This window comes from Theropithecus gelada, chromosome 9 (assembly GCF_003255815.1).
Source record: "Theropithecus gelada isolate Dixy chromosome 9, Tgel_1.0, whole genome shotgun sequence".
In the NCBI taxonomy this organism is placed as follows: domain Eukaryota; kingdom Metazoa; phylum Chordata; class Mammalia; order Primates; family Cercopithecidae; genus Theropithecus; species Theropithecus gelada.
The window spans coordinates 65,786,729-65,809,145 of NC_037677.1; the positions used below are offsets into that span (position 1 = coordinate 65,786,729).

At 40.8% G+C, this 22,417-nt stretch overlaps 3 protein-coding genes across 30 annotated transcripts in view; 2 read left to right on the plus strand and 1 right to left on the minus strand.

Annotated features, from left to right (window-relative positions):
- RUFY2 (RUN and FYVE domain containing 2) overlaps positions 1 to 6,966 on the plus strand; it is a 63,253-nt gene extending 56,287 nt beyond the window's left edge. For 2 of the 3 annotated variants that reach the window (XM_025395931.1, XM_025395929.1), the window contains exons 17-18: positions 6,238 to 6,315; positions 6,407 to 6,609. In XM_025395931.1, coding sequence (XP_025251716.1) covers positions 6,238 to 6,315; positions 6,407 to 6,550 — 222 coding nt within the window. In that variant the 3' untranslated portion in view covers positions 6,551 to 6,609. Of the gene's footprint in view, positions 1 to 6,237; positions 6,316 to 6,406 lie in introns of all 3 variants that reach the window. The other variant, XM_025395930.1, reaches the window with a different exon arrangement.
- Positions 6,967 to 9,485: 2,519 nt separating this feature from the next.
- HNRNPH3 (heterogeneous nuclear ribonucleoprotein H3) lies at positions 9,486 to 20,639 on the minus strand. Of its 23 annotated transcripts, none has more exons than XM_025395941.1 (10): positions 20,116 to 20,321; positions 15,145 to 15,279; positions 14,500 to 14,638; positions 13,850 to 13,989; positions 13,267 to 13,353; positions 12,935 to 13,050; positions 11,352 to 11,487; positions 11,014 to 11,109; positions 10,836 to 10,928; positions 9,486 to 10,707 (listed from the first exon to the last, which is right to left on the minus strand). In XM_025395941.1, exons 2-10 carry the CDS (start codon positions 15,254 to 15,256, stop codon positions 10,631 to 10,633), a joined length of 996 nt encoding a protein of 331 aa, XP_025251726.1. In that variant the 5' UTR covers positions 15,257 to 15,279; positions 20,116 to 20,321; the 3' UTR covers positions 9,486 to 10,630. The 23 variants fall into 23 exon arrangements, with proteins under 23 accessions (XP_025251726.1, XP_025251719.1, XP_025251731.1 ...); XM_025395934.1 differs by having other exon boundaries at positions 13,805 to 13,989; XM_025395945.1 differs by lacking the exon at positions 20,116 to 20,321 and adding an exon at positions 20,478 to 20,639 and having other exon boundaries at positions 9,495 to 10,707.
- Positions 19,380 to 22,417, plus strand: part of PBLD (phenazine biosynthesis like protein domain containing) — a 45,551-nt gene continuing 42,513 nt past the window's right edge. Inside the window, exon 1 of one of the 4 annotated variants that reach the window (XM_025395964.1) lies at positions 19,380 to 19,547. The gene's annotated coding sequence lies outside the window, so the exon portion shown is untranslated. Of the gene's footprint in view, positions 19,548 to 20,400; positions 20,457 to 22,417 lie in introns of those variants that run through there. The other 3 variants (XM_025395965.1, XM_025395966.1, XM_025395967.1) reach the window with 3 other exon arrangements.

The following is a 22,417-nucleotide window of genomic DNA, read 5'->3' on the forward strand; positions in this document are numbered from 1 at the left end:
ATCCTGGGCAACATGGTGAAATGCCGCCTCTATTAAAAATACAAAAATTAGCTGAGCGTGGTGGCACGCACCTGTAGTCCCAGTTACTTGGGAGGCTGAGGCAGGAGAATCACTTGAACCTGGGAGGTGGAGGTTGCAGTGAGCTGAGATCATGCCACTGCATTTCAGCCTGGGTGACAGAGCAAGATTCCGTCTCAAAAAAAAAAAAAAAAAGATGGGTGGAGGCTGGGCGCAGTGGCTTATGCCTGTAATCCCAGCACTTTGGGAGGCCAAGGCAGGTGGACCACAAGGTCAGGAGTTAGAGACTAGCTTGGCCAACATGGTGAAACCTCATCTCTACTAAAGATACAAAAGAAAAAATTAGCCGGGCGTGGTGGGACATGCCTGTAATTCCAGCTACTTGGGAGGCTGAGGCAGAAGAATTGCTTGAACCCGGGAGGCGGAGGTTACAGTGAGCCAAGATCGCATCATTGCGCTCCAGTCTGGACAACAGGGTGAGACTCCGTCTCAAAAAACAAACAAACAAACAAAAAAGATGTGTGGGCCGGGCGCGGTGGCTCAAGCCTGTAATCCCAGCACTTTGGGAGGCCGAGACGGGCGGATCACGAGGTCAGGAGATCGAGACCATCCTGGCTAACACGGTGAAACCCTGTCTCTATTAAGAAATACAAAAAACTAGCCGGGCGAGGTGGCGGGCGCCTATAGTCCCAGCTACTCGGGAGGCTGAGGCAGGAGAATGGCGTGAACCCGGGAGGCGGAGCTTGCAGTGAGCTGAGATCCCGCCACTGCACTCCAGCCTGGGCGACAGAGCGAGACCCCGTCTCAAAAAAAAAAAAAAAGATGTGTGGATACATGGATATTTGCCGAAACCATCATTATGTAAACTCTAAAAAAAAGTTTTGTGAAATATGCATATGAGAGTGCATATATAGTACAACTTAAAAACACTTGTGGGGTCAGGCACGGTGCCTCACGCCTGTAATCCCAGCACTTTAGGAGGCCGAGACGGGCAGATCACCTGAGGTCAGTAGTTCGAGACCAGCCTGACCAACATGGAGAAACCTGTTTCTACTAAAAATACAAAATTAGCCAGGCATAGTGGCACATGCCTATAACCCCAGCTACTCAGGAGCCTGAGGCAGGAGAATTGCTTGAACCCGGGAGGCGGAGGTTGTGGTGAGCTGAGATCATGCCATTGCACTTCAGCCTGGGCAACAAGAACAAAACTCTATCTCTAAAAAAACAAAACAAAACAAAACAAAAACTTGTGTATTCTCTGCTTAGGTTAGCGATAATAGAACATGACCAGTACCTTAGAAGCCCCATCTGCTTCTCAATTGCACTCTCCTCTTTATAGTATCTTTCCTGTATTTTGTGTTATTACTTTGTTTTGCCTTATACTTATTACTCACATCTATCTTTAACAGAATATTATCTGCTTTTCCCAGTTTTTTTATGTGGAAACTGGATTCATATGTGAGTTGATTTTTTTCTCTTCCATGCTATTGACCAGCTGAAGAGTCTGGAACAGCCATCCTAAACAGTTTTTCACATTCTGGATTTTCTCTGAATGTTTGTAGTGTTTACTTGTTTCTGTCTACTTGTTGCCTGTGAACTGGAAGTTAAATCTAAAGCCTTGATTAGGCCAAGCACGGTGGCTCACGGCTGTAATCCCAGCACTTTGGGAGGCCGAGCCAGGTGGATCGACCTGAGGTCAGGAGTTCGAGACCAACCTGGCCAACATGGTGAAACCCCATCTCTACTAAAAATGTAAAAATTAGCCAGGCGGCCGGGCGCGGTGGCTCACGCCTGTAATCCCAGCACTTTGGGAGGCCAAGACGGGCGGATCACAAGGTCAGGAGATCGAGACCATCCTGGCTAACATGGTTAAACCCCGTCTCTACTAAAAATACAAAAAGTTAGCCGGGTGTGGTAGCGGGCGCCTGTAGTCCCAGCTACTCGGGAGGCTGAGGCAGGAGAATGGCGTAAACCCGGGAGGCGGAGCTTGCAGTGAGACCAGATCGTGCCACTGCACTCCAGCCTGGGTGACAAAGCAAAGACTCCGTCTCAAAAAAAAAAAAAAAAAAAAAAAATTAGCCAGGCATGGTGGTGTGCGCCTGTAGTCCCACCTACTTGGGAGGCTGAGGTAAGAGGATCATTTGAACCCGGGAGGCGGAGGTTGTAGTGAGCCGAGATCCTACTACTGCATTCCAGCCTGGGCGACAAAGCGAGACTCCATCTAAATAATAAAATAAAATAAAGCCTTGGTTAGATTCAGGTGTAACCTTCTGTGGGCTATTTTTTCTGCAGGCATATTTTTAACATTCAATGGACTATTATTTGCTAATTTTTCCTTTAAAAAATAGCATCCTGTCATATTCTGTGTTTGATATTATCATTAAAAAATGTTTTTCTTTAATTAAAAAAATTTTTTTTTAGAGAAAGTGTCTCTGTTGCTCAGGCTGGAGTGCAGTGACTCCATCCATCATAGTTCACTGTAAGCTTGAACTTCTGGATTCAAGCAATCCTCCCTCCTCAGCCTCCTGAGTTGCTAGGACCACAGGTATACATCACCATACCCCACTAATTTTTATTTTTTAGAGATGGTGGGGGTCTCACTGTGTTGCCCAGGCTGGTCTCAAACTCCTGGGCTCAAGTGATCCTCCCACCTCAGTCTCCCAAAGTAGTGGGATTACAGGTGTAAGCCACTGTACCCGGCCTCATTATTGATTCTCTGAAGTTTTCTCAAATGTTGTGATATCCCCCAATTTCAATAAAAGGCACAAATAAGGGTTATTGGAAACCTTGTGTGTATGTTGGTTGGGTGGGTTGTTGTAGACTAGTAGGCCTCACCATAGAGAAATCTGCTGTGATTAGTGAACTATTGGGTACTCTCTGCTTATGTTTAGTATTTACAGTACTTTTCTCTGTAGCAGTGAGTTTCTCCAGAGAAGAATCCCATAGTATCCTATCTAGGGGGTGTAAGTCTAGCAGCTAACATCTTGGAATTGGGCAGAGAAAAATTGCTGTTTATTTGCAGAGCAAGAGGTTGTTCCGTTCTAGTCTTAGCTCTTCTGGTAAACGGCTGTTTCCTTGAGCAGGCAGCTTCAGTTCTCTAGGCTTTAAATTTTCTCATGTGTAAAATGAGAGGGCTACAGGTGCTCATGTCTGAGATCCCTTCACAGGGACACACTAGGCTTAGCTTAAAGTGAGCTTCTCTCCTTGGGAGGGCGGCAGGTAAGTTCAATGAAAAGAAGTCTCCAAAGGCCTAGTCTCAAGGTCTAGTCTCCAAAGTCCTAGTCTCAAAGTCAGCAAGGTTGTTTCAGAACCTAACGCCCTTACAAGCTGCTTCCACTAGGCGGCTTTGGGACATTTGGCAAATCACTTTCCTTTGTATGGTTTTCATCAAGTTAGATTATCTTTTAGGGTCCCTTCCTGCAGCTGCCTTTTTTTTTTTTTACCCTCAGAGACAGAGTTTCCTCTGTTTCCCAAGCTGGAGTGCAGTGCCATAATCATAGCTCACTGTAACCTTGAACATCTGGGTTGAAGCAATCCTCCCACCTCAGCCTCCCAAGTAGCTGGGACTACAGGTGCATGCCACCACACTTGGCTAATTTTTTTTTTTTTTTTTTTAAGAGATGGGGTCTTGCTATGTTGCCCAGGTTGGTCTTGAACTCCTGGTCTAAAGAGAGCCTCTCACCTTGGCCTTTCAAAGTCTCCAAAGTGCTGGGATTACAGGTGTGAGCCACTGCACCTGGCCCCCATCCTGCATTAAAAAATATATATTCTATGATTCAAGCCATCTGACTCTTTGCTGGTGTTTGTCTGATATGAACTATCTAGTTAAAAAAAAAAAGAAAGCCCTTATAATCCTGTGTTCTAAGGAGACTTAGGCTTCCTCACATGCAGTAGCCAACACTGTATTATCTCTGCTGTACAATAAGTGCTAGTTATTAAGACTGTGAATGAAACAAAAAGACCTGAAATTAACCTTGTGATCTTGATCTGTGAATGCTTAGTCTTTTTTTTTCTTCAAAGAATTCTGCTTTTGGAAAAGTCTTTTAAGAAAACTCATGTTTTTAGAAATGTGTCTATGGGCCTTTCTTTCTTAGAGAATTTTTCTCTCTAAGGTAATAGGGTTCCTGTGATAGGTAATAAAGGTTCCTGTGCTTCAGTAGTAATTTATAGGTTGCAGTTGCTCCATGTCCAAGTTGGAATCTTCTGTTATACTTGGGTTCTTTGGTCTGGGCTGTTTTAGGAACATGTTCTAGGAAATCAATCAGTATTGAGTCTCCTCCTTCATCTGGGTCTTCTCATTGTAAAGCTGATAATCATCTAACAAAGTTGCCTTCATAGGGGAAAAAAGGTCTTTCTAGCCAAGATTGGTTAAGCAAGCTGGTTAACAATGGGTCAAGTAGGCTGGGCGTGGTGGCTTATGCCTGTAATCCCAGCACTTTGGGAGGCCGAGGTGGGCGGATCACCTGAGATCAGGAGTTTGAGACTATCCTGGCCAACATTTTGAAACCCTATCTCTACTAAAAATATAAAAATTAGCCGGGCATGGGGGCATGTGCCTGTAATCCCAGCTACAGGGAGGCGGAGGCAGGAGAATCACTGAACTCGGGAGACAGAGGTTGCGGTGAGCCGAGATTGCACCACCGCACTACAGCCTGGGCAACAGAGTGAGACTCTGTCTCTTTTCAAAAAAAAAAAAAAAAAAAAAAGGTCAAGTTGTTATAAATACTGCCTAAGACTACTTACATCCATTTTTTACTAACGTTTACATAGCAGCTATTAAATATGTTATAGGCCGGGCGCGGTGGCTCAAGCCTGTAATCCCAGCACTTTGGGAGGCCGAGACGGGCGGATCACGAGGTCGGGAGATCGAGACCATCCTGGTTAACACGGTGAAACCCCGTCTCTACTAAAAAATACAAAAAACTAGCCGGGCGAAGTGGCGGGTGCCTGTAGTCCCAGCTACTCGGGAGGCTGAGGCCGGAGAATGGCGTGAACCCGGGAGGCGGAGCTTGCAGTGAGCTGAGATCCGGCCACTGCACTCCAGCCTGGGCGACAGAGCGAGACTCCGTCTCAAAAAAAAAAAAAAATAAATAAATAAATAAATAAATATGTTATAAAAGTTGAGAGAAATAGCCATGTAAAACTTCTTAAGGTGAGGTCCTTTTTTTCCCCCCCCTTTTTTCTGGAGACAGGGTCTCACTCTGTTGCTCAGGCTCGAGTGCAGTGGCACAATCATAGTTCACTGCAGCCTCAAACTCCTGGGCTTAAGCAATTCTCCCTTCTCAGCTTCCAGAGTAGCTGCAACTATAGGCTTATGCCACACAGCCTGGTTAATTTTTTTGTAAAGATGGAGTCTGTGTTCCTCAGGGCAGTCTTCCCGGCCTCAAGCAATCCTCCTGCCTAGGCCTCCTAAAGAGGTCTTACAAAATAATGAACTCCAATATCTGATTTCCGTAATTTCCTTCAAATTTTAGGGTCTTAAGGTATAAGTTATACATAATGCCAACCTATTGCATTTCACACAGTGAGAATTTATCTTTAAACATTGTTGGACTAGGATACCCCATTCTCTATGATGTGCTTATTTCACATCGCATGCCTGTATCAAAACATCCATGTACCCCATAAATATGTAACTATGTACCCACAAACATTTAAAAAATAAAATGCTGTTGGAGTATTTTTAAGGTTCTTTTAATCTTTAAGTTTCTTTTCCTGAAGAGAATTCCCATCAGTAACAGATTTTTACCTCTTTAAAGCATTTTTACATGTGTATATTCTAACATACACAATTGTATAGAAAGAGTAAAATGAACCATTGCCTATATTCAGTATTTATCACGTGCAGTCCTGATTTTTCATTTTTTCAATTTTTATTTTTTAAGAGACAGACTCTGTCGCCCAGCTTGGTCTCGAACTCTAGACCGCAAGCGATCCTCTCACCTCAGCCTCCCGAGTAGCTGGAATTACTGGTGTGAGCCATTGTCGCCTGGCTGCAATCTTGTTTTTATACTTAATCCACATCCCCATCCCCCACCCAGAATATTTTCAGGCTAATACCATACATATTTTATCTACAAATATATACATCTCTCAAAGAAAATAACTTATTTTCCATTCTTCATATATCTATCCTATAAATAATGTTCTTGGGGGAAAAGTTTTCACATATAATTTTTAGCGTTACCAATTTGAGCATTAATATTTTCTTCCTACTAGGGACTGGTTTGGCTGAAAGACAAAGAAGCAACACATTGTAAACTTTGTGAAAAGGAATTCTCACTCTCTAAGAGAAAGGTAAGGGAGGTAGGAAGTGAGTCCCAAAATTTGGGGTGCAAAAATGCTTCTTATTAAAGTTTTTTTTTTCCCCCTCTGATTTATTTAATAGCACCACTGTAGAAACTGTGGGGAAATTTTCTGTAATGCCTGCTCTGACAACGAACTACCTTTGCCTTCTTCACCAAAACCAGTACGGGTTTGTGATTCCTGTCATGCATTGCTGATTCAGAGATGTTCATCTAACTTGCCCTGAGACTCCAGAACTAAATCCTTATGTATGAAATTACCTACAATGAATGTTATGATGTTGTATACAAAGGTAACCAGACAGCTCTTCTTAAGCGGCTTTCGGTCAGTATTTGGTACCAGTTTATCTTCTACATATTCAGATCATGGAAATTACAAGTTATATGATATTTCCTTCCCCATTGTTATTCAAAATGAATTTTCAACACAGCATGCTTAAAAATCATGTAACTCATTAAAAGGCCAGATAGCAGAGTTAACACAACTTGCCTTATCTTGTAAAGGCCTTTTTAAAAATAAGGCTTCAGATTGTTTTTTTCTTCTGAATTCTGTCAATTTGGTGGTGCCTGCAATTCTCTTAATGCACTTTAAAGCTTCACAGTTCTGAGACTGGAAATGCATAAAACTTTTTAGAAGTATTAATATTCTAATTCAACAGATTTTCATTATCTTTATAAGATTTCAACTATATTTATTTGCCCTTTCTTCTCCCCCTCTCCCATTGCTTCTTTTGCATTAGACAGGGCCAATATTTTGTCCTACAGAATTTCCTCTTGGTCTTTTTAAAAATCAGTTATTGTTGTGCTTGCTGCTGATTTTCAGCTACAGTGGATTAAATTAAAAGAGGCATTATTTGGCCTCGGCCTCAACTTTTTTCCTTCTAATCTTGAAAGTAAGTTACATATAACCATCTTTCTTGTTTTGTTTTTTTTTTTTAGACGGAGTCTCTGTTGCCCAGGCTAGAGTGAAGTGGCAAGATCTTGGCTCACTGCAACCTCTACCTCCTGGGTTCAAGTGATTCTCCTGCCTCAGCCTCCTGAGTAGCTGGGATTACAGGCACACACCACCACACCCGGCTGATTTTTTATTTTTTATTTTAGTAGAGATGGGGTTTCACCATGTTGGCCAGGCTGATGTTGAACTCTTGACCTCAAGTGATCCGCCCGCCTCAGCCTCCCACATATAACCATCTTTCTTTCCCTGATTTATAGATCTTCCCATATGCTGTTTCACTAAATTGCTATTTTTTAAGGGGTGACTCAGACCCCAATTCAAAGATGAAAACACAAATCCCTCCTCAGAAAAAAAAGTATGTAATAATAGGAGATATTACAGGCTCCTTATAAAGATCCTCTCCTCTAAGCATTAAAAGTGAGAAAAAAAATCAGAACTTTGCTTTGGTAATGTATTAGAGTTCGGTTCAAAAAATTTTGTATTAACATTTTCATTGGAGTAAATTTTAGGAAGCATCACATTGTAGTGGCCTACCTGTATACATCCACAGTAAAATTTCACCATGTCCATTGAGCACCTCTATGCCAAGGGCATTGAGATGATGAAATATACGTACTTGAGGTATTTTTTTTTTCGAGATGGAGTTTCACTCTTGTTGTGTAGGTTGGAGTGCGATGGCACGATCTCCACCTCCCGGATTCAAGCAGTTCTCCTGCCTCAGCCTCCCAAGTAGCTGGGATTAGACATGTGCCACCATACCCAGCTAATTTTGTATTTTTGGTAGAAAAAGGGTTTCACCATGTTGGCCAGGCTGGTCTCGAACTCCTGACCTCAGGTGATCCACCTGCCTCGGCCTCCCAAAATACTGGGATTACAGGAATGAGCCACCACACCTGGCCAGTACACTTGACCTATTTCAAGCTGACTCAATGAACACTAATCCAAGTTATATTGCTTATGGCATACCAAGAATTTAACTTGTATAAATTACCTCTGAATAGTCACATAAACACTATCACCATTCAGTATCCTATTTTTTACATTAATTTTTAACTGTGCACTTTAAGTTTGTGAGCCTATAAAAAATACATAGGAAATTTATGGATTAAGAGCATTGTATTTAGTGGTTAATCCTAGGTACCTCCCTGCCCACAAAGGAGTTGCTTATTAATACTGCAGGATCTTTTCCTCATGAATATATACTTCTATGAAATTTAAAATTTTCTGAATAGCCTAAGTATACTTGAAGATCTATTTTCTCCAAAACCCATAAATTTCCAGTCAGCTTTTGAGGTGTCAGATGTCACACAGATTTTTAGATGGTCTTTCTTGAATACTGATAGAAATGTCCTCAAGATAGAAATTATATTCTTGAACCATTTTATATTGATAGGTGGGATGGGCTAACATTTTTATGATTATTGAATAAGCATAAATGAAAATTTTCAAATAGGCTTTTTTATTACTGTGCTTAGAACAAATTTTTAAATGTGACTTAAGTTGCTTAAATTCCAAGGCTGATTTCATTCACCAAACCAAGATTTTTAGTCACCCTTTAAGTTTCTCACTTTTCAAAACTCATGTATCACCACTGACTTTTTTTTTTTAGGCAGCTTTTATGACAGCAACTTGCTCCATGTAGTTTTGGCTTATTTAAAAACTATGCTAACTTTGGATTTTTTTATTACAGAACTTTTAACAATCTGTATTTTGTGATTGTGAACTTGTATTCGTTTTACTTTTCCAAACAGACTTAACATACCATTCCCTCACCTAGCAGTACTACCACAATAATGCTATCATGGTGCCAAGGAATTACAATTGTAATTCTTCTAACCTATGTTTAAAAAATAAAATGTGAATTTTATGAATTAAAGATTTAGAAAATTAGCCTGCTTTAAAAGGGCAACTTTGGTTTCATTAATACTGTATATACTTTTACTGCTTATGTTAAGAGGGTAATCCCGGGAAAATAAAACACATGTAACTTTCAAAAGACAAGTGGTGTATGCCCTATTATTTAAATTGCTCATTAAAGGAAGTGGGTACAAGCATTAAGATGAATCATAGCTTCCATCAAGGGGCTCCACATATATAGGCTGCCCCGGGGCTCCCTCTCCTAAATCGTAGACATCATATGTAGTACCTTCTACCAATCTGATTTTTGAATTAGTAACTGACACAAAGCATTCTAGGACAGACGCCATACTATTATCTCCCACATTGACATTTATTAATAACATTTCTGGCAAAAACAAGTAACAAGTTCAAGAACTGATTTCACATCAACAGGTTTCATTTTGATCCATTAGCCAATTTGGAAAAAAGCCATATTGATCAAAGGGATTAAAATTAAAAAGCACCTTTTCCCTGCTACATATAGATTCTTTAAACTAAAACTCCAAGCAGGTATCAGATACAAAACCCAACTGCAGGATTGTTTTAATTGACTATGACATGGACTTGTTGCTTACATTTTTTAAAAGTCATCATTTATACAGTTATTTAAAAACCATATGCTCTATTGGGCAGAAAACTTAAAATACATTTGTGAGAATTATACTCCATAGTAAATACCTATGTACTTATACTGAATTCTTGTGTCACTGAGAACCTTAACCCTACTCTTAAGACATCTTGCAATAACCTGCAACTATCAATTTTTTGGAGACATTTTTGGTATTTCGGTCAAGTGCTGAAGGGATTTTACTCCAAAATCTAGGGCTAGAACAAACTTCCAACACTCCCATACCCACGTAACACAATTATGAATATTCAGAAATCAATACCTCTTAGATCGTTTCAGAGCTATGCCTGATAAATGACATTTGAAAAATAATAATATAGAAATAATTAGCTGAATTTATACTCCTGAAGCCACTTCATCTTTAGGCTTTATATTTACAGTGTTGTCCAGGAGGAATTAAAGAAAAAAGTTACACTAATTATTTGTCAAGCTCTATTCCAGATGTCTGCTTAAGACTTGCAGTTTATGCGAAGGTGAACCATTATCTTCTAAAATTACACCACACTACCTCTTGTAGAACTAATAGTAAAATACATCAACCCAAATCTTATGAAGGCAGCACATCTTTAGGAGTAACTAGTATATAAAAAGTATCAACATCAGTGGTTTGAATATAAAAATTTATTTTTAAGTCAAAGTATGCAACAAATAAACCTACAGAAAACAGATTTTCCCATCACAATCTGTTGCTTTACCAAATAATATTTTGAAAACACATTCCTTCAGTCATTATAAAGTTCTTAAAATACAAAAGAAATTAAATCTGTAAGAAAGTCTAGTAGACCAGATGCTGTTGTCAAGACTTGTATGTTGGTGTTTTTGCTTTCAGTACATCCCACGCCATCCACCTCCACTCATGCCACCTTGCCCGTAGTAACCTCCACTGCCTCCACCACCACGGCCTTAAGAAAAAGATATTAAGAATCACTCAGCAGGAGATATCTGTGCATAAAGTAATAAAAGTAATACCTGCACTTTAAAGTTTGCACTACATATGGGGACTAACACAAACTGAACTAGAGATACTTACCATAACCACCCAAGCCATCAGGAGTACCATATCCTCCACTGTAATTGTTTCCCATTCCCATTCTTCCAACTGATCCATAGCCTCCCTGATTATCTTTAAAAAAAAAAAAGAAAAAAGAAAAAAAATTGAGACTCATTGATAAGTAGCTAACCCTGCATATTTTAAAAACTTTACATACCCATTCCATCTCTTCCGTAGCCTCCCATTCCAGAACCTCCCATGCCAGAGCCGCCTCCAGGAGTAGAATTCAAGAAGAGTTCGATATATCGATGTTCTTTAAGAAAAAAAGAGTAACAGGGGAGAAAGGAATGATGGATCAAATTCATCAATACAAGCTTTCTAAAAAAGATCAGTTAAGTAATATTAAACAAAGTATGCTTATCAATTACTAGTACAGCGATATATAAAGCCCACAAAAAGCCATTATAGAGGTCAAATGGTTTTAGATCCCAACAATTGCCAAGCGTTGCCTACACATCTTAGAGCCTCTTACTTTGTAAATTCACGTCTACTTACGCATGTTATTTTTATCTTTAGACATAGCAGCTACTGCATCTTCATGTGTCACAAACTCTACATCTGCTTCTCCTGTGGCTCTGCCATCAGCTCCAATATCAATATGAACTCGTATTGGATTTAGTGGTGAGAAGAACTAAATAAAAGAAAATACCTGTTACTTACTTTTCTATTGAGAATATTAAAAGTAAATTACCACATACTTTGATTTTTCCTCATCAATTAGGAAATTGCCCTGCCAGACTAATAACTTAAGTCAACTACAAAGGTTCTGTGAATATACAGAGTATACACTTAGGGATAATGTAAAGAATTTACTGCTTTTAAAATAAGGAGATAGGCGGGATACAGTGGCTCATGCCTGTAATCCCAGCTACTCAGAAGGCTTAGACAGAGAATCGCTTGAACCTGGGAGGAGGAGCCTGCAGTAAGCCAAGATCACGCCACTGCATTCCAGCCTTGGGGAGACAGAGTGGGACACTCCGTCTCAAAAAAATACACACACAGAGAGAGAGAGAAATGGGGATATCATGATTTGGAACCATGGGGTTTGAATAAACCTACTATTTAAAACTATATGAAATTGTTCCCCAAAAGGTATCATTTGGTTCTAATCACAAGGTAGCCAGGTTTTAAACTATCATTAAAAGCACTTGGAACTCAGGCCAATTGATTCCCAGTAAGATCTAGAGCAAACTATTGCATTTAAAGCCAGATAGTACTTTTGGCTTGAATGGCCATTGGGTCTCTAATGTAACTACTCAACAGGTAAAGGAATGGTGTGACCGGATTCAGCCCGTCAACTGAAGTTTGCTGACCTCCTAACAAATCTGAAACCAACCAGTTTCACATCAATGACAACAGCAGTATCTATCTGTTATTTTCAACTCCTCAGTTTCTAATCACTATCTAGCCTAGAAAGCCAAACCAAATCATTAATACTTATATATTTACTCTTTCAAAATCTAATACAGACCAGGCGTGGTGGCTCACGCCTGTAATCCCAGCACTTTGGGAGGCTGGGGCAGGCAGATCACAAGGTCAGGAACAGCCTGATCAACATGGCGAAACCCCGTCTCTACTAAAAGTACAAAAAATCAGCCAGGCACGGTGGAGTGTGCCTGTAATCCCAGCTACTCAGGAGGCTGAGGCAGGAGAATAACTTGAACCCGGGAGGCAGAGGTTGCAGTGAGCCGAGATCACGCCACTGCACTCTAGCCTGGGCGACAGAGCAAGACTCCGTCTCAAAAAAGAAAAGAAAAGAAAACAAAACAAAAAAAACAGTACAACAAAAGACACCAGCACAACATGGTATACAGTCATCACCATTCTATGAGGATCAGTCTTTCATTATATTCTTAACTGGACTTCATGAATGTAGCTTTTTACTTGCTTGAATCCTACGTAGGTTAACACGCAATGGATACAAAAATATCCATCAGCGATTAGAGTTAAAGGTAGATCTATTTTTATATTCAAGGGATTTTGGTATTAAGCTATAAACACAAGACCATTAAGAATGCTTAAAAATGTAGATACCAGGATAAGTATAAAGCCACTAATAGTTATTAAAAATTACTCACATTAGCAATGTCATTTTCAGTTGCACGAAAAGGCAACCCTCTCATATGTACGAAATGACCACCATGAAAACCTGAACTTGCATCACCAGCTCCCCCATAGCCATGTCCTCCCATACCTAGAAAACACAATTTGCCAAGATTATAAACTCTTACAGATCTAGGTAGGGAAGTATACATACATACTACACAAGGTATAAAGCTCTGTATAGGAATGCACTGAAATTTGTCTGAATTACCTTTCTTATACAAGTTTCCTATATTACCACTAAGAGCTTGCAAAGCAAATACTAAAATTTACCTATGAATAAAAATGTCTTTAATATTTATTTTACCTCTTCCATCTCTCATTCTGTCATCAAAGCCATCATTCCCATAGCCGTAATTATTATAGCCACCATAGTCATCAAAACCTCCATAACCTGTGTAATTTAAGGAGAAATACATGACTACACACTTTCCAGAGATAAATTTTATAATCCAGTTTACAAAAACATTTTGTGGTAAACAGTATGTGTAACTTGATTGCAAGTTTGCAATTTCCAACTTAAAATCTATGAAAAAAGCAGTCAACATGTGATGGAAATTTAAACTCTCAAAAGGTTAAGTTCAGACATGTAAATTAAATTTCATCCTTAAGCAAAAAATGGTCAAAATATGCCAACATCTAAATTTTAATTTCTGTGTAAGTTTTCTAGGTGCCAATATGTGCATCAATCAAGTCCCACAGCTAGCCATGGGAATCCATATTTTCATGAACAGGTTTTAAAACCTAACAGGTACTGAAATTACTGCCATTTCTGTATTTCTTGACAAAGTGTCAGGAACATTAAGAAAATGACAACAGAACCTTTGTTCATTAGATACACATACCACCATCATATCCATCACCTCCTCGTCGCATTCTGTCATACATACTTCCACGCCCAGCTCCATAATAACCCCCTCTTCCTCCTATTGGTCTATCATATGGTCCCGGTCGCTGTCCCAGCAATCTTCTTGGTGGATCATAAAATCCTTTGATTTCACTCCTGCTACTTCTGAAGATCTCAATATACCTATTTAAAAATGTTTTAAGGTACAGGTTTCAGCATAAATGTATTAGTGTAAATTAGATACTGGGCAAAATGCAGTAAGTTTTTCTACATCTAGATACATAACCCAATTTAAATTGCCTAAATACACCGTAAGTTAACAGTTTAAACCTACAAACTTAGTTAAATATTTAAGTTTTACAAAGAAATTAGTCACTGAAAACAATTCATAAAGTATAAATATATTTTTACTTTGTCTCTTTTAGTAAATAGGTGTTTTAAAGGAAATAGGTGATTATACAAAAGCATTTATCAACAACATCCTACAGAGAAATGGAAACAATCTACTTTTAATTTAACTATTAGCATTAATTCCCCACCCAAATCTGTAGTTTCCAAGTTAAATTTAGATTAATTATCAATTCTTTTAAACTACCCCAGAAAAATGTTATGGCTACCCCCCCATTTAAGCAATAGTGACCCACAACCCCCAAAAATAAAAATTTAACACCATCCCAAACTCTCCATCCCCACCTGTGCCCTATTCTTTCCTTGTGTTTCCCCAGAGCATTTTCTGCTATCTCCTTTGAAGCAAACTGCACGAAGGCCTCCCCTGTGCTTCTCCCCTGGTAGTCCATCGTCAATGTTATCCCATTTGGCACGATTTCCAACCCTTTAACCCAAGGACAAATAACCCCATCAAGGGGAACAGTGTTAAAGGCTGAAACATTCCCATCTGAATCAAATATTTAAAACAAGTCTAAACAAAACAAAACAAAAAAGCTTAGTTTCCCATCACCCCATAAATACAAATGAAAGATTTTTTTCAAATAATACTGGATTAAATAAATCTTTTTTGCGACCAGTGTAAAAACACTGTGTAATTACACACACTCTAAAAGCCCACCTATATTACACGAAAAAAGATATGCTCCATATACTAATTCACGGTTCATTTCATCACAATTCTCAAATATGTTACTGCACATTAATTAGGTTTTACATATTATACACATTCTGTATATTAATTGGAGCATATTATTTTAATACATTAACCAAGACTATCATAGTTAAACTTCAAAGTTCCAAAATCAAAATGGGTTTTACAAATTAAAAACAGTGAAACAACACAAATATAAAATTACAATATTACTAAACTTTGACTAATACTAGAGGTACCTTGAAAGAACTGAACTATTTCCTCTTTGCTGCAACCAAATGGCAGTCCACGAAGTCGTACTGTCCCATCACTAGCGTCATTTGGACCATTATGTTTCATAACCCAATCCATCTCAATACCGTTTGATTTAAATGCTATAAAAAATAAACAAGCACATAGAGCAGTCAATCAAAACATACTCTTGTCAAGAGGTAATGAAGAAACACCTCTCAGAGGTGCCACAAGAGGAAATGTAACATGGCGCCAACTCCCGTGACAATGCCATGACAAAACTGTAGACCACCTTTCATATTTTGGGGTAGGGAAAAGGCAATGAGACCTGAGCCCTCCTACGGAAAAGTACTGAATTTCTTAGTATCAATATTATGTATTGCCTAATTTTAAGAAAACTTGCATAATTCTACTACCAGAGTCTTCAAACTATTTGACTGTGTCCCCTGAATGCCAACTCGAGCCTTTCCTTATCTCTCAACTTTTGATTCACCACTTTTCAGGTTTTTATTCACCTGATTATTCAAATTCTTTAAAACTTATTCAGAAGTTGCATGTAATACCAGTATCCACTAACATCAAGAGCCTAAGTAAAAAATGCAATGAGTACTGACTCATGTTGGAAAAATATCACATAAGTCTAACCCTTTTAAATGCACTACAATTTTGAACACATCAAACTGTCTTTGAAGGGCCAACACTCTCACCTCTATTTTAGCCAAATCTAGTTTAAACTCACCAAGAGTAAGATTCTAAAATTACTGAATTAATTAGATTAAAACTGAGGTCAAAGGCTGCTCAAAAGTGAATGCCTTCCAACAGTACCTGTGTTTTTGAAGCCACTGGACAGTGTATAGAAACCAGTTTACTCAACTTTTTAATCAAACAGATTTAAACACAAACTTTAAAAAATACGTAATATACTTTTTAATAAAGCATAAAAGGTATATCTAGAAGCCCCCCTTCCCCTCCAAAATGACTTCAGTTCCCAGTTCCCTTCCCCAGAGGCAACCATCCTTCCGTTTAAAATTACATAGTATTTACAAAAGAGGCGAATGCAGAAGTCCTTCAGCTGCAGAAACTTACCAGAACCTTACAAATTTCACTATGCAGCTGTAGGAATCCTACTCACCTGAGTATTTCAAACCTTTCCCTCACCACCTCCTCCCCTGTAAACAAAACAATTTGTTCATTTGATTCCTTTATGTTTGAAGATCATATTTCGTATCAACAGCATTCACTAATGCTTAATTTCATGTCATCTATTTGTTGGTGCAACTCTTAGGGGTGGCATCTGCAAAGGGTAAAGTTTTTTTTTCCCTAGAATTCATGCATTTAAAATATGCACACAAATAAATAGTATGAATCCCTATTCTGCCGTTCACTGGTTACCTAAACCATTTAACCTCTGAGCCTCTTCAATTGTAAACTATAGCAGTGGTATCTATACCTCACTGCACTATTCAAGTGCTTGGTCTGCCTCATATTAAGCATTTACTGATGGCAACTGTTACTGGATTTTAAGGGGCCCTGCAAAAGCCAACAAGATATACCATACACAAAATATGTGAACCTTAAAGGACAGAAAACAATTCAAACCTCGAAGAGAACTGAGAATTGTTAAAAATTTTATTTCCCAAAGTCAGCGAAGGCTTTTAAAAGTTTAATACTGAAGAGTAGCTCTGAGAGGAGGAGGCCCCAACCCAGTTTGAAAAAAAAAGTTCAGAGATGTTTTGAAAACGCCTACCGTTTTATTTTTTTTAAATAGCACCAACCTAAAAAATAAGTGTTTCCCATAAAGGGTGATTTACACAGAACGGAAAAATTGGTACAGATCTACCCTCACTGCTTCATGAAAAATTTAAGAACTCTGCAAATTCAATCTTAATCTGTTGTGAAAGGATCTTAGTAGTTTGCATTTAAGGAGCAAATGCTTAAAAAAAAAAAAAGAAAAAAAGAAAAAATTACTTTACTCATAAATCTTACCAATTCACAAGAAAAAATTACCAGCAAGCCAATTGGATTTTTGGATCGGTCTGTACCAATGATAAGACCCAATGAAAACAAAAAAGTGTTATCGATGTTATCTATAATAAACACTAAACTGTTAACACAACTTTTAATTGCGTAAAACCCAACCAAATTCGGAACACTTAATCTATTTTACAGGGTGACCCTGTATGCAAAGCACATACAATAATGAGAGCCTCACTCTACCAACCCCTTCAAAACTAAAAATCCTACCTACAAAACAAAAACAAGAAAAACTCTAAGGGCACAGGAAGAAGCAATCTGCTCTAATAAAGCTGTCAGAAACCACTTAAAACACTTTACTAATTATTCAGGATAATCCACCTCAACCTTTCTTTGCAACAATGTCATTTACTCTGCTTTAAGAATTCTAGGTGCTAGTACCAATAAAATATACCACAGTTAAAATACGAGGATGGCTTTGCTCAGTTTTATGAGACTTTAAATATAATTTTTTAAACATTACACCAAGTGAAACAAGCCAGTCACAAAAGACTACATATTGTATAACTCCATTTGTATTCATGATTGTCTGAGGCTTGACGGGAGGGAGAATGCCAGCAAGGGGAATGACCAGTAAAGGGTATTGGTATCTTTTTGGAGTGACAAAAATGTTACAAAATTAAATTGTAGTGACGGTCACACAACGCTGTCAATGTACTAAAATCCACTAAAATGTACATTTAAAATTGGTGAAGTTTATGGTATGTGAATTATATACCGAAGTCATTAAAGAAAAAACATCCACTAGAGAACAAATGAAATAGAGAATCCTCTTAACACGGAGGCACAGCCTATCTTCTGTAAGTAATGCATAAACGACTTTATGCATCAATAAATAACTTTCTAAATGGCAGCCCAGTGGTCAAGAAATGAGAATGAATTTTATTTTTTGGAAAAAGTGCTGATGATCTAAGTTTAACAGAAAATGTACATCATTCCTTCCCAATGGGCTTGCTCTTTAAAAAAACAAAAACACTAGACACGCCCCTAACAGCTTAAGGAGGTAAGGTCTCTAAAATGTTAGTTTACTATGAACCATGTTTTTATCTACTGCAATTTAGTCAGTTGTTTACCAATACAACGAAATCAAAGATAACATTATTTTAAAAAGGCAGTAAGATGGACTTCCAGATAATGGCACAACTGAAAAAGAGGACAGAAAAAAGGTGTGTGTGTGTAGTCCAATCCAATTAGTAAAGCTATTTGTTATAGCATATATAACTTTATAGGACAGTCTGGACTATCTTTTCAAAGGGCCACTCAAAGCTACTGTTTCAAGGTAAGATTTTCGTAAACTTTTCCTTGGCAATCTTGACAAAGCATCACTGAACATCTTCAACAATAGTAAGTTTTTGTTTTTAGAGCTGGAAAAGTAGGTAACAATATTCTTAAAAAGTTTTACATGAATTATCAGAAATTCTTACTCTCAGGCCTTTCCCGTCCCTTTTGTACTGTGTCTTCAATGAAAATGACGGATCCAGTTCTCAGGACCCTCATCCGAATCACACCACCACCACGTGACTGGGTTTACAATTTGTTTTTCTGTTTAATAGGCTTATTCCCTTGTTTAAAATACGATTACAGTGTACTATACTCCTACATTTAAAAAAAAAAAGGCCTAGACACCAAAAGAAAATAAGCCATAACCGTATTTTGAAGTATTTTACTTCTAGAGCCTTAATGCCAAGAAAAAAAAACCTGCACAAAATACAACTCTTGGAAGATTTAATATCGAAAGGAACTCAATTCCAATACATACACATCTACCATCACTGGGTTGTTTTAACTGTTTCCCAAAAGTGAAACTTAAAAACAAAGTCTAATATAGATGCCAAACTACGCAAAACAATTGCTACATCACCCACCCCCACCCCCAAAGTTCAAAAAGCAACAATCACAGTTCACTGGGCCCAGACGACCTACTTGAAACATGCCCATTTCACATTCCTATTTGATAAATCACCCACTTTTCTGCTTACAAAATCACCCCCGAAGTCCTTATTAACGTTTAAACATGAAGAAAAAAAAAAAAAACCCCTTTGGAAAATCAGTACGTACTCTTTTCGAAGTTCCAAATCTGGAATATAAGGGCCGGCTAAGCGTCCTTTATTCCTCCCAGGAGACTTTCCGTTTATCTAGCTGCCCTAGAGACCAGAGAGCTAGGGAGAGTACGCCCCTTCCCCCTCCCGCCAGCAGCCAAGCCTGGCTTAAAACCCTTCGCCACCGGGCGGCGGAATTACAAAGGAGGCCGTCTGCCTCCTTTGTCCTGGATTTGAGAGTTGAGCACCTTCGTCGCCATTGGCTTTCCTCCCCCAGCTCCAGCCTCTCTCATCTTGGGAATCTGCGTCAGAAGTCACTCGCAGTCCCGTCAGCCCAGGTAGCCCTGCCGAGACTGCGGAGGAAGGGAGGCCGCGGTGGGAGGCCAGGCCCATCCGGCGCCATTTCCATCGGGAGCGCGCCCGGCAACCCCGATCCTCCCTCCACCCAACTGCCCGGTCTTTCCCTGCTCGCTTCACTACCCACCCTCATCCCTTCCAGGGAGCTTTGACCACCCCCTCCCCTGGCCTTCTAAATCAGTTTTCGGAAGCTGGGAGACAAAAAGTAAAAAGAGCGGGGAAGGGCGGGAAGCCGAGGTGGCCGCGCCACTGTACCCAAAATGGCGGAGGCCAAGCCAGCAGGGAAAGGGGGAAATGCTGGATGTCCCCTACTTCGGGCCTCGGCGTCGTCCACTGAGTTCCACCTGAGCAAGTCCTCCCATCGGCAGGCCGCCCTCCTTGAAGTGGGAGATGGTCCGGGAGGCGCAGCCCCGCCGCTTCCAAGCGGCGGCCTCCGAGCGGCGACCACCGCACTACCCCCCAACCCAGCCCCTCCCGGCCTCTTTCGTCCTTCTCCCGACTCCGCTCTCGAAACCACCAGCCCAACCTACCCCCTTTTACTTCAGATACCCTGTCAGGCGATAGTTACGCCGACTCTGCTGCTCGCGGGGTCCAGTCGAGAGAAGGGAGAAGTCGTTTGCCTCGTGTAGCGCTCACCACAACGGTTCTCCCAACCGTCTCCAGCGGTGACAACCGCTTAGGGAGCTGCGCAGCACAGCAACTGGCTTGGGGGGATGGGAGGGAGCGAGCAAGAAGTGGGGGGCGGAGCGAGAACTGCGAAGGCGGCCGGCCCCACTCTCGCGAGACGGGAAAGTCGGGTTCGCCTGGCGCTGGCAACACGAAGCGCGCCTGCGCGGTGGTGGGCTGCCCAGCTGTTGGGCGCGAGGTAGACAGAGCAGAGGCTGGTCCAGGTAAAGAGCTGTCGTGTGTGCAGTCTTTCTTGCTTACGGTAGAACCATCCAGTTTTCAGGGCATACCATTCTGCCGCCTCGGGGCGATGGCAATGACAGTTCTGCCAGTGTGTAGAAGGAACTGTGCTGTCGCGGTCTGGAGAAGTTCTCCAGTGATCTGCCCCCACCGTGAACAAATTCCGTGAGGGCCCCGCCCTTGCTCGGCATCGACGGCGCGGAAAGGGCGCCACGTGGTGCGGCCGGCAGACGCGGGGCGGATTTTCTGGTCCACCATGTTTGCATTGTGCAGTGAAAAATAGAAGTGTTTCTGGGCCGCGAAGATGAAAACGTCCACCGAGGCCGATTTCGGCTCTCGGGCTGGGTGTCCGCCTCCTTCTGGCCCGGAGCTGCTGGCCGTCCCCCAGCGCGCTTCGTCCCGGTGCGCCGCGCGGGACCCGGGTTTCTTGGGTGAATTCCTGTCCACGTTTCCGTTCTCTCTGCAAATCCTTCCTCTCTTTCTCCTCTGGCCTTCGCGTTTTCATCTCTCCCGCCGTCAGTGCCTCGGGGACTGATTAGCCTGTGGAGGCCGACGTTGGGTTGTTTTCTATAGTTTTGCATTGTTGAAAATTGCGCTTCCAAGTGACACCTAATAAGTACATTTTGGTTTTGCAGTCATGCCACTAAGGTTTGACACATTATGGCCTTTTTTTTAAGTTCCAAAAAAGGCCGGCCGCGGTGGCTCACGCCTTTGAGAGGCCGAGGCGGGAGGATCGCTTGAGCCTAAGGGTTGGAGACCAGCCTGGGCAACATAGTGAGTCGCTGTCTCTACAAAAAATACAAAGATTAGCTGGGCGTGATGGCAGCGCACGGGAGTAGATGGGGCTCCCGAGTAGTCCCAGCTACTCGGGAGGCTGGGCAAGAGGATGGTTTGTGCCCTGGAGGTTGAGGCTGCAGTGAGTCGTGATTGCACTAGTGCGCTCCAGCCTGGGCGACCTTGTCTGAAAAACAACAACAACAAAAAAACCCGAATTTCTGCGCGAAGAGTTAAGGGGAAGCCTGGGAAAGAGATCAGTGCAAGTTCATCCTGGCTAACACGGTGAAATCCTGTCTCTACTGAAAAAAAAAAAAAAAAAATTAGCCGAGCGTAGGTGGCTTGCCCCTGTAGTCTCAGCTACTCAGGAGGCTGAGGCAGGAGAATGGAGTGGACCCAGGAGGTGGAGCTTGTAGTGAGCCGAGATCGCACCACTGCACTCCAGCCTTGGTGACCGAGCGAGACTCCGTCCCACACCCTCCCACACACAAAAAAAATCAGTGCAAGTTCCAGTGCAAAGCGTCAGGAAGATGGCGTAATGTTAGAAATGTGGGTGAAGCTAGATTGTAGATAGTCTTCAATGTCTGGCCAAAAGACTTTGAACTTTGTGGTACAGACATTGGGAAGTCTGTTGGAGGTAGGGTGAGAGGTGTTAGCAACGTAGGAGGATGTATAATTTTTTCTCCCATGAGATCTGCAGTGTGTAGGATGTAAGACATTTTAAGGCTTTAATTCATCCTCAAACCTGCCTAAGACGAGTGTGGGGCAGTAAGAACATGATGCTCACATACCCACAATGGCCCACTCCCTAAAAGTACTGAGTGGAAGGCAGAAAGGACAGTGTTATCACAATTAAAAGAGATGGAAAACCAAACAAGGATGCTGTGATAACAATGGCTCATATTTATTTTTCAGGGTTGTAAAGAGTCAGCAAATTGAGTACAGTGTGTAGCATAACCTACTCACTGTACTCTTACAACCCTGAAAAATAAGTATCTTCATTTTATAGATGAAGTGCCTAAGTCCTAGAGAAGTGAAAATAGTTGCCCAGGGTCACACAGTTGAGTGGTAGAGCTAGAATTGGAGCCCATATGGTTTTACCCAAGGGCCAGGGTCTTAAAACACTATGAACCTTCGTGAGGTTACAAATATCTATAACTTAAGGAAACAG

What these genes read in the sequence shown, in the direction of transcription:
- HNRNPH3 (XM_025395934.1), bottom strand. Translation starts at nt 15,256, where the DNA reads ATGGATTGGGTTATGAAACATAATGGTCCAAATGACGCTAGTGATGGG. An exon ending in AAGGAAAGAATAGGGCACAG is followed by an intron (nt 13,990 to 14,499) that starts GTGGGGATGGAG and finishes ATTTTTAAATAG; the next exon opens with GTATATTGAGATCTTCAGAA. An exon ending in TAAAGATAAAAATAACATGC is followed by an intron (nt 11,110 to 11,351) that starts GTAAGTAGACGT and finishes TTTTTCTTAAAG; the next exon opens with AACATCGATATATCGAACTC.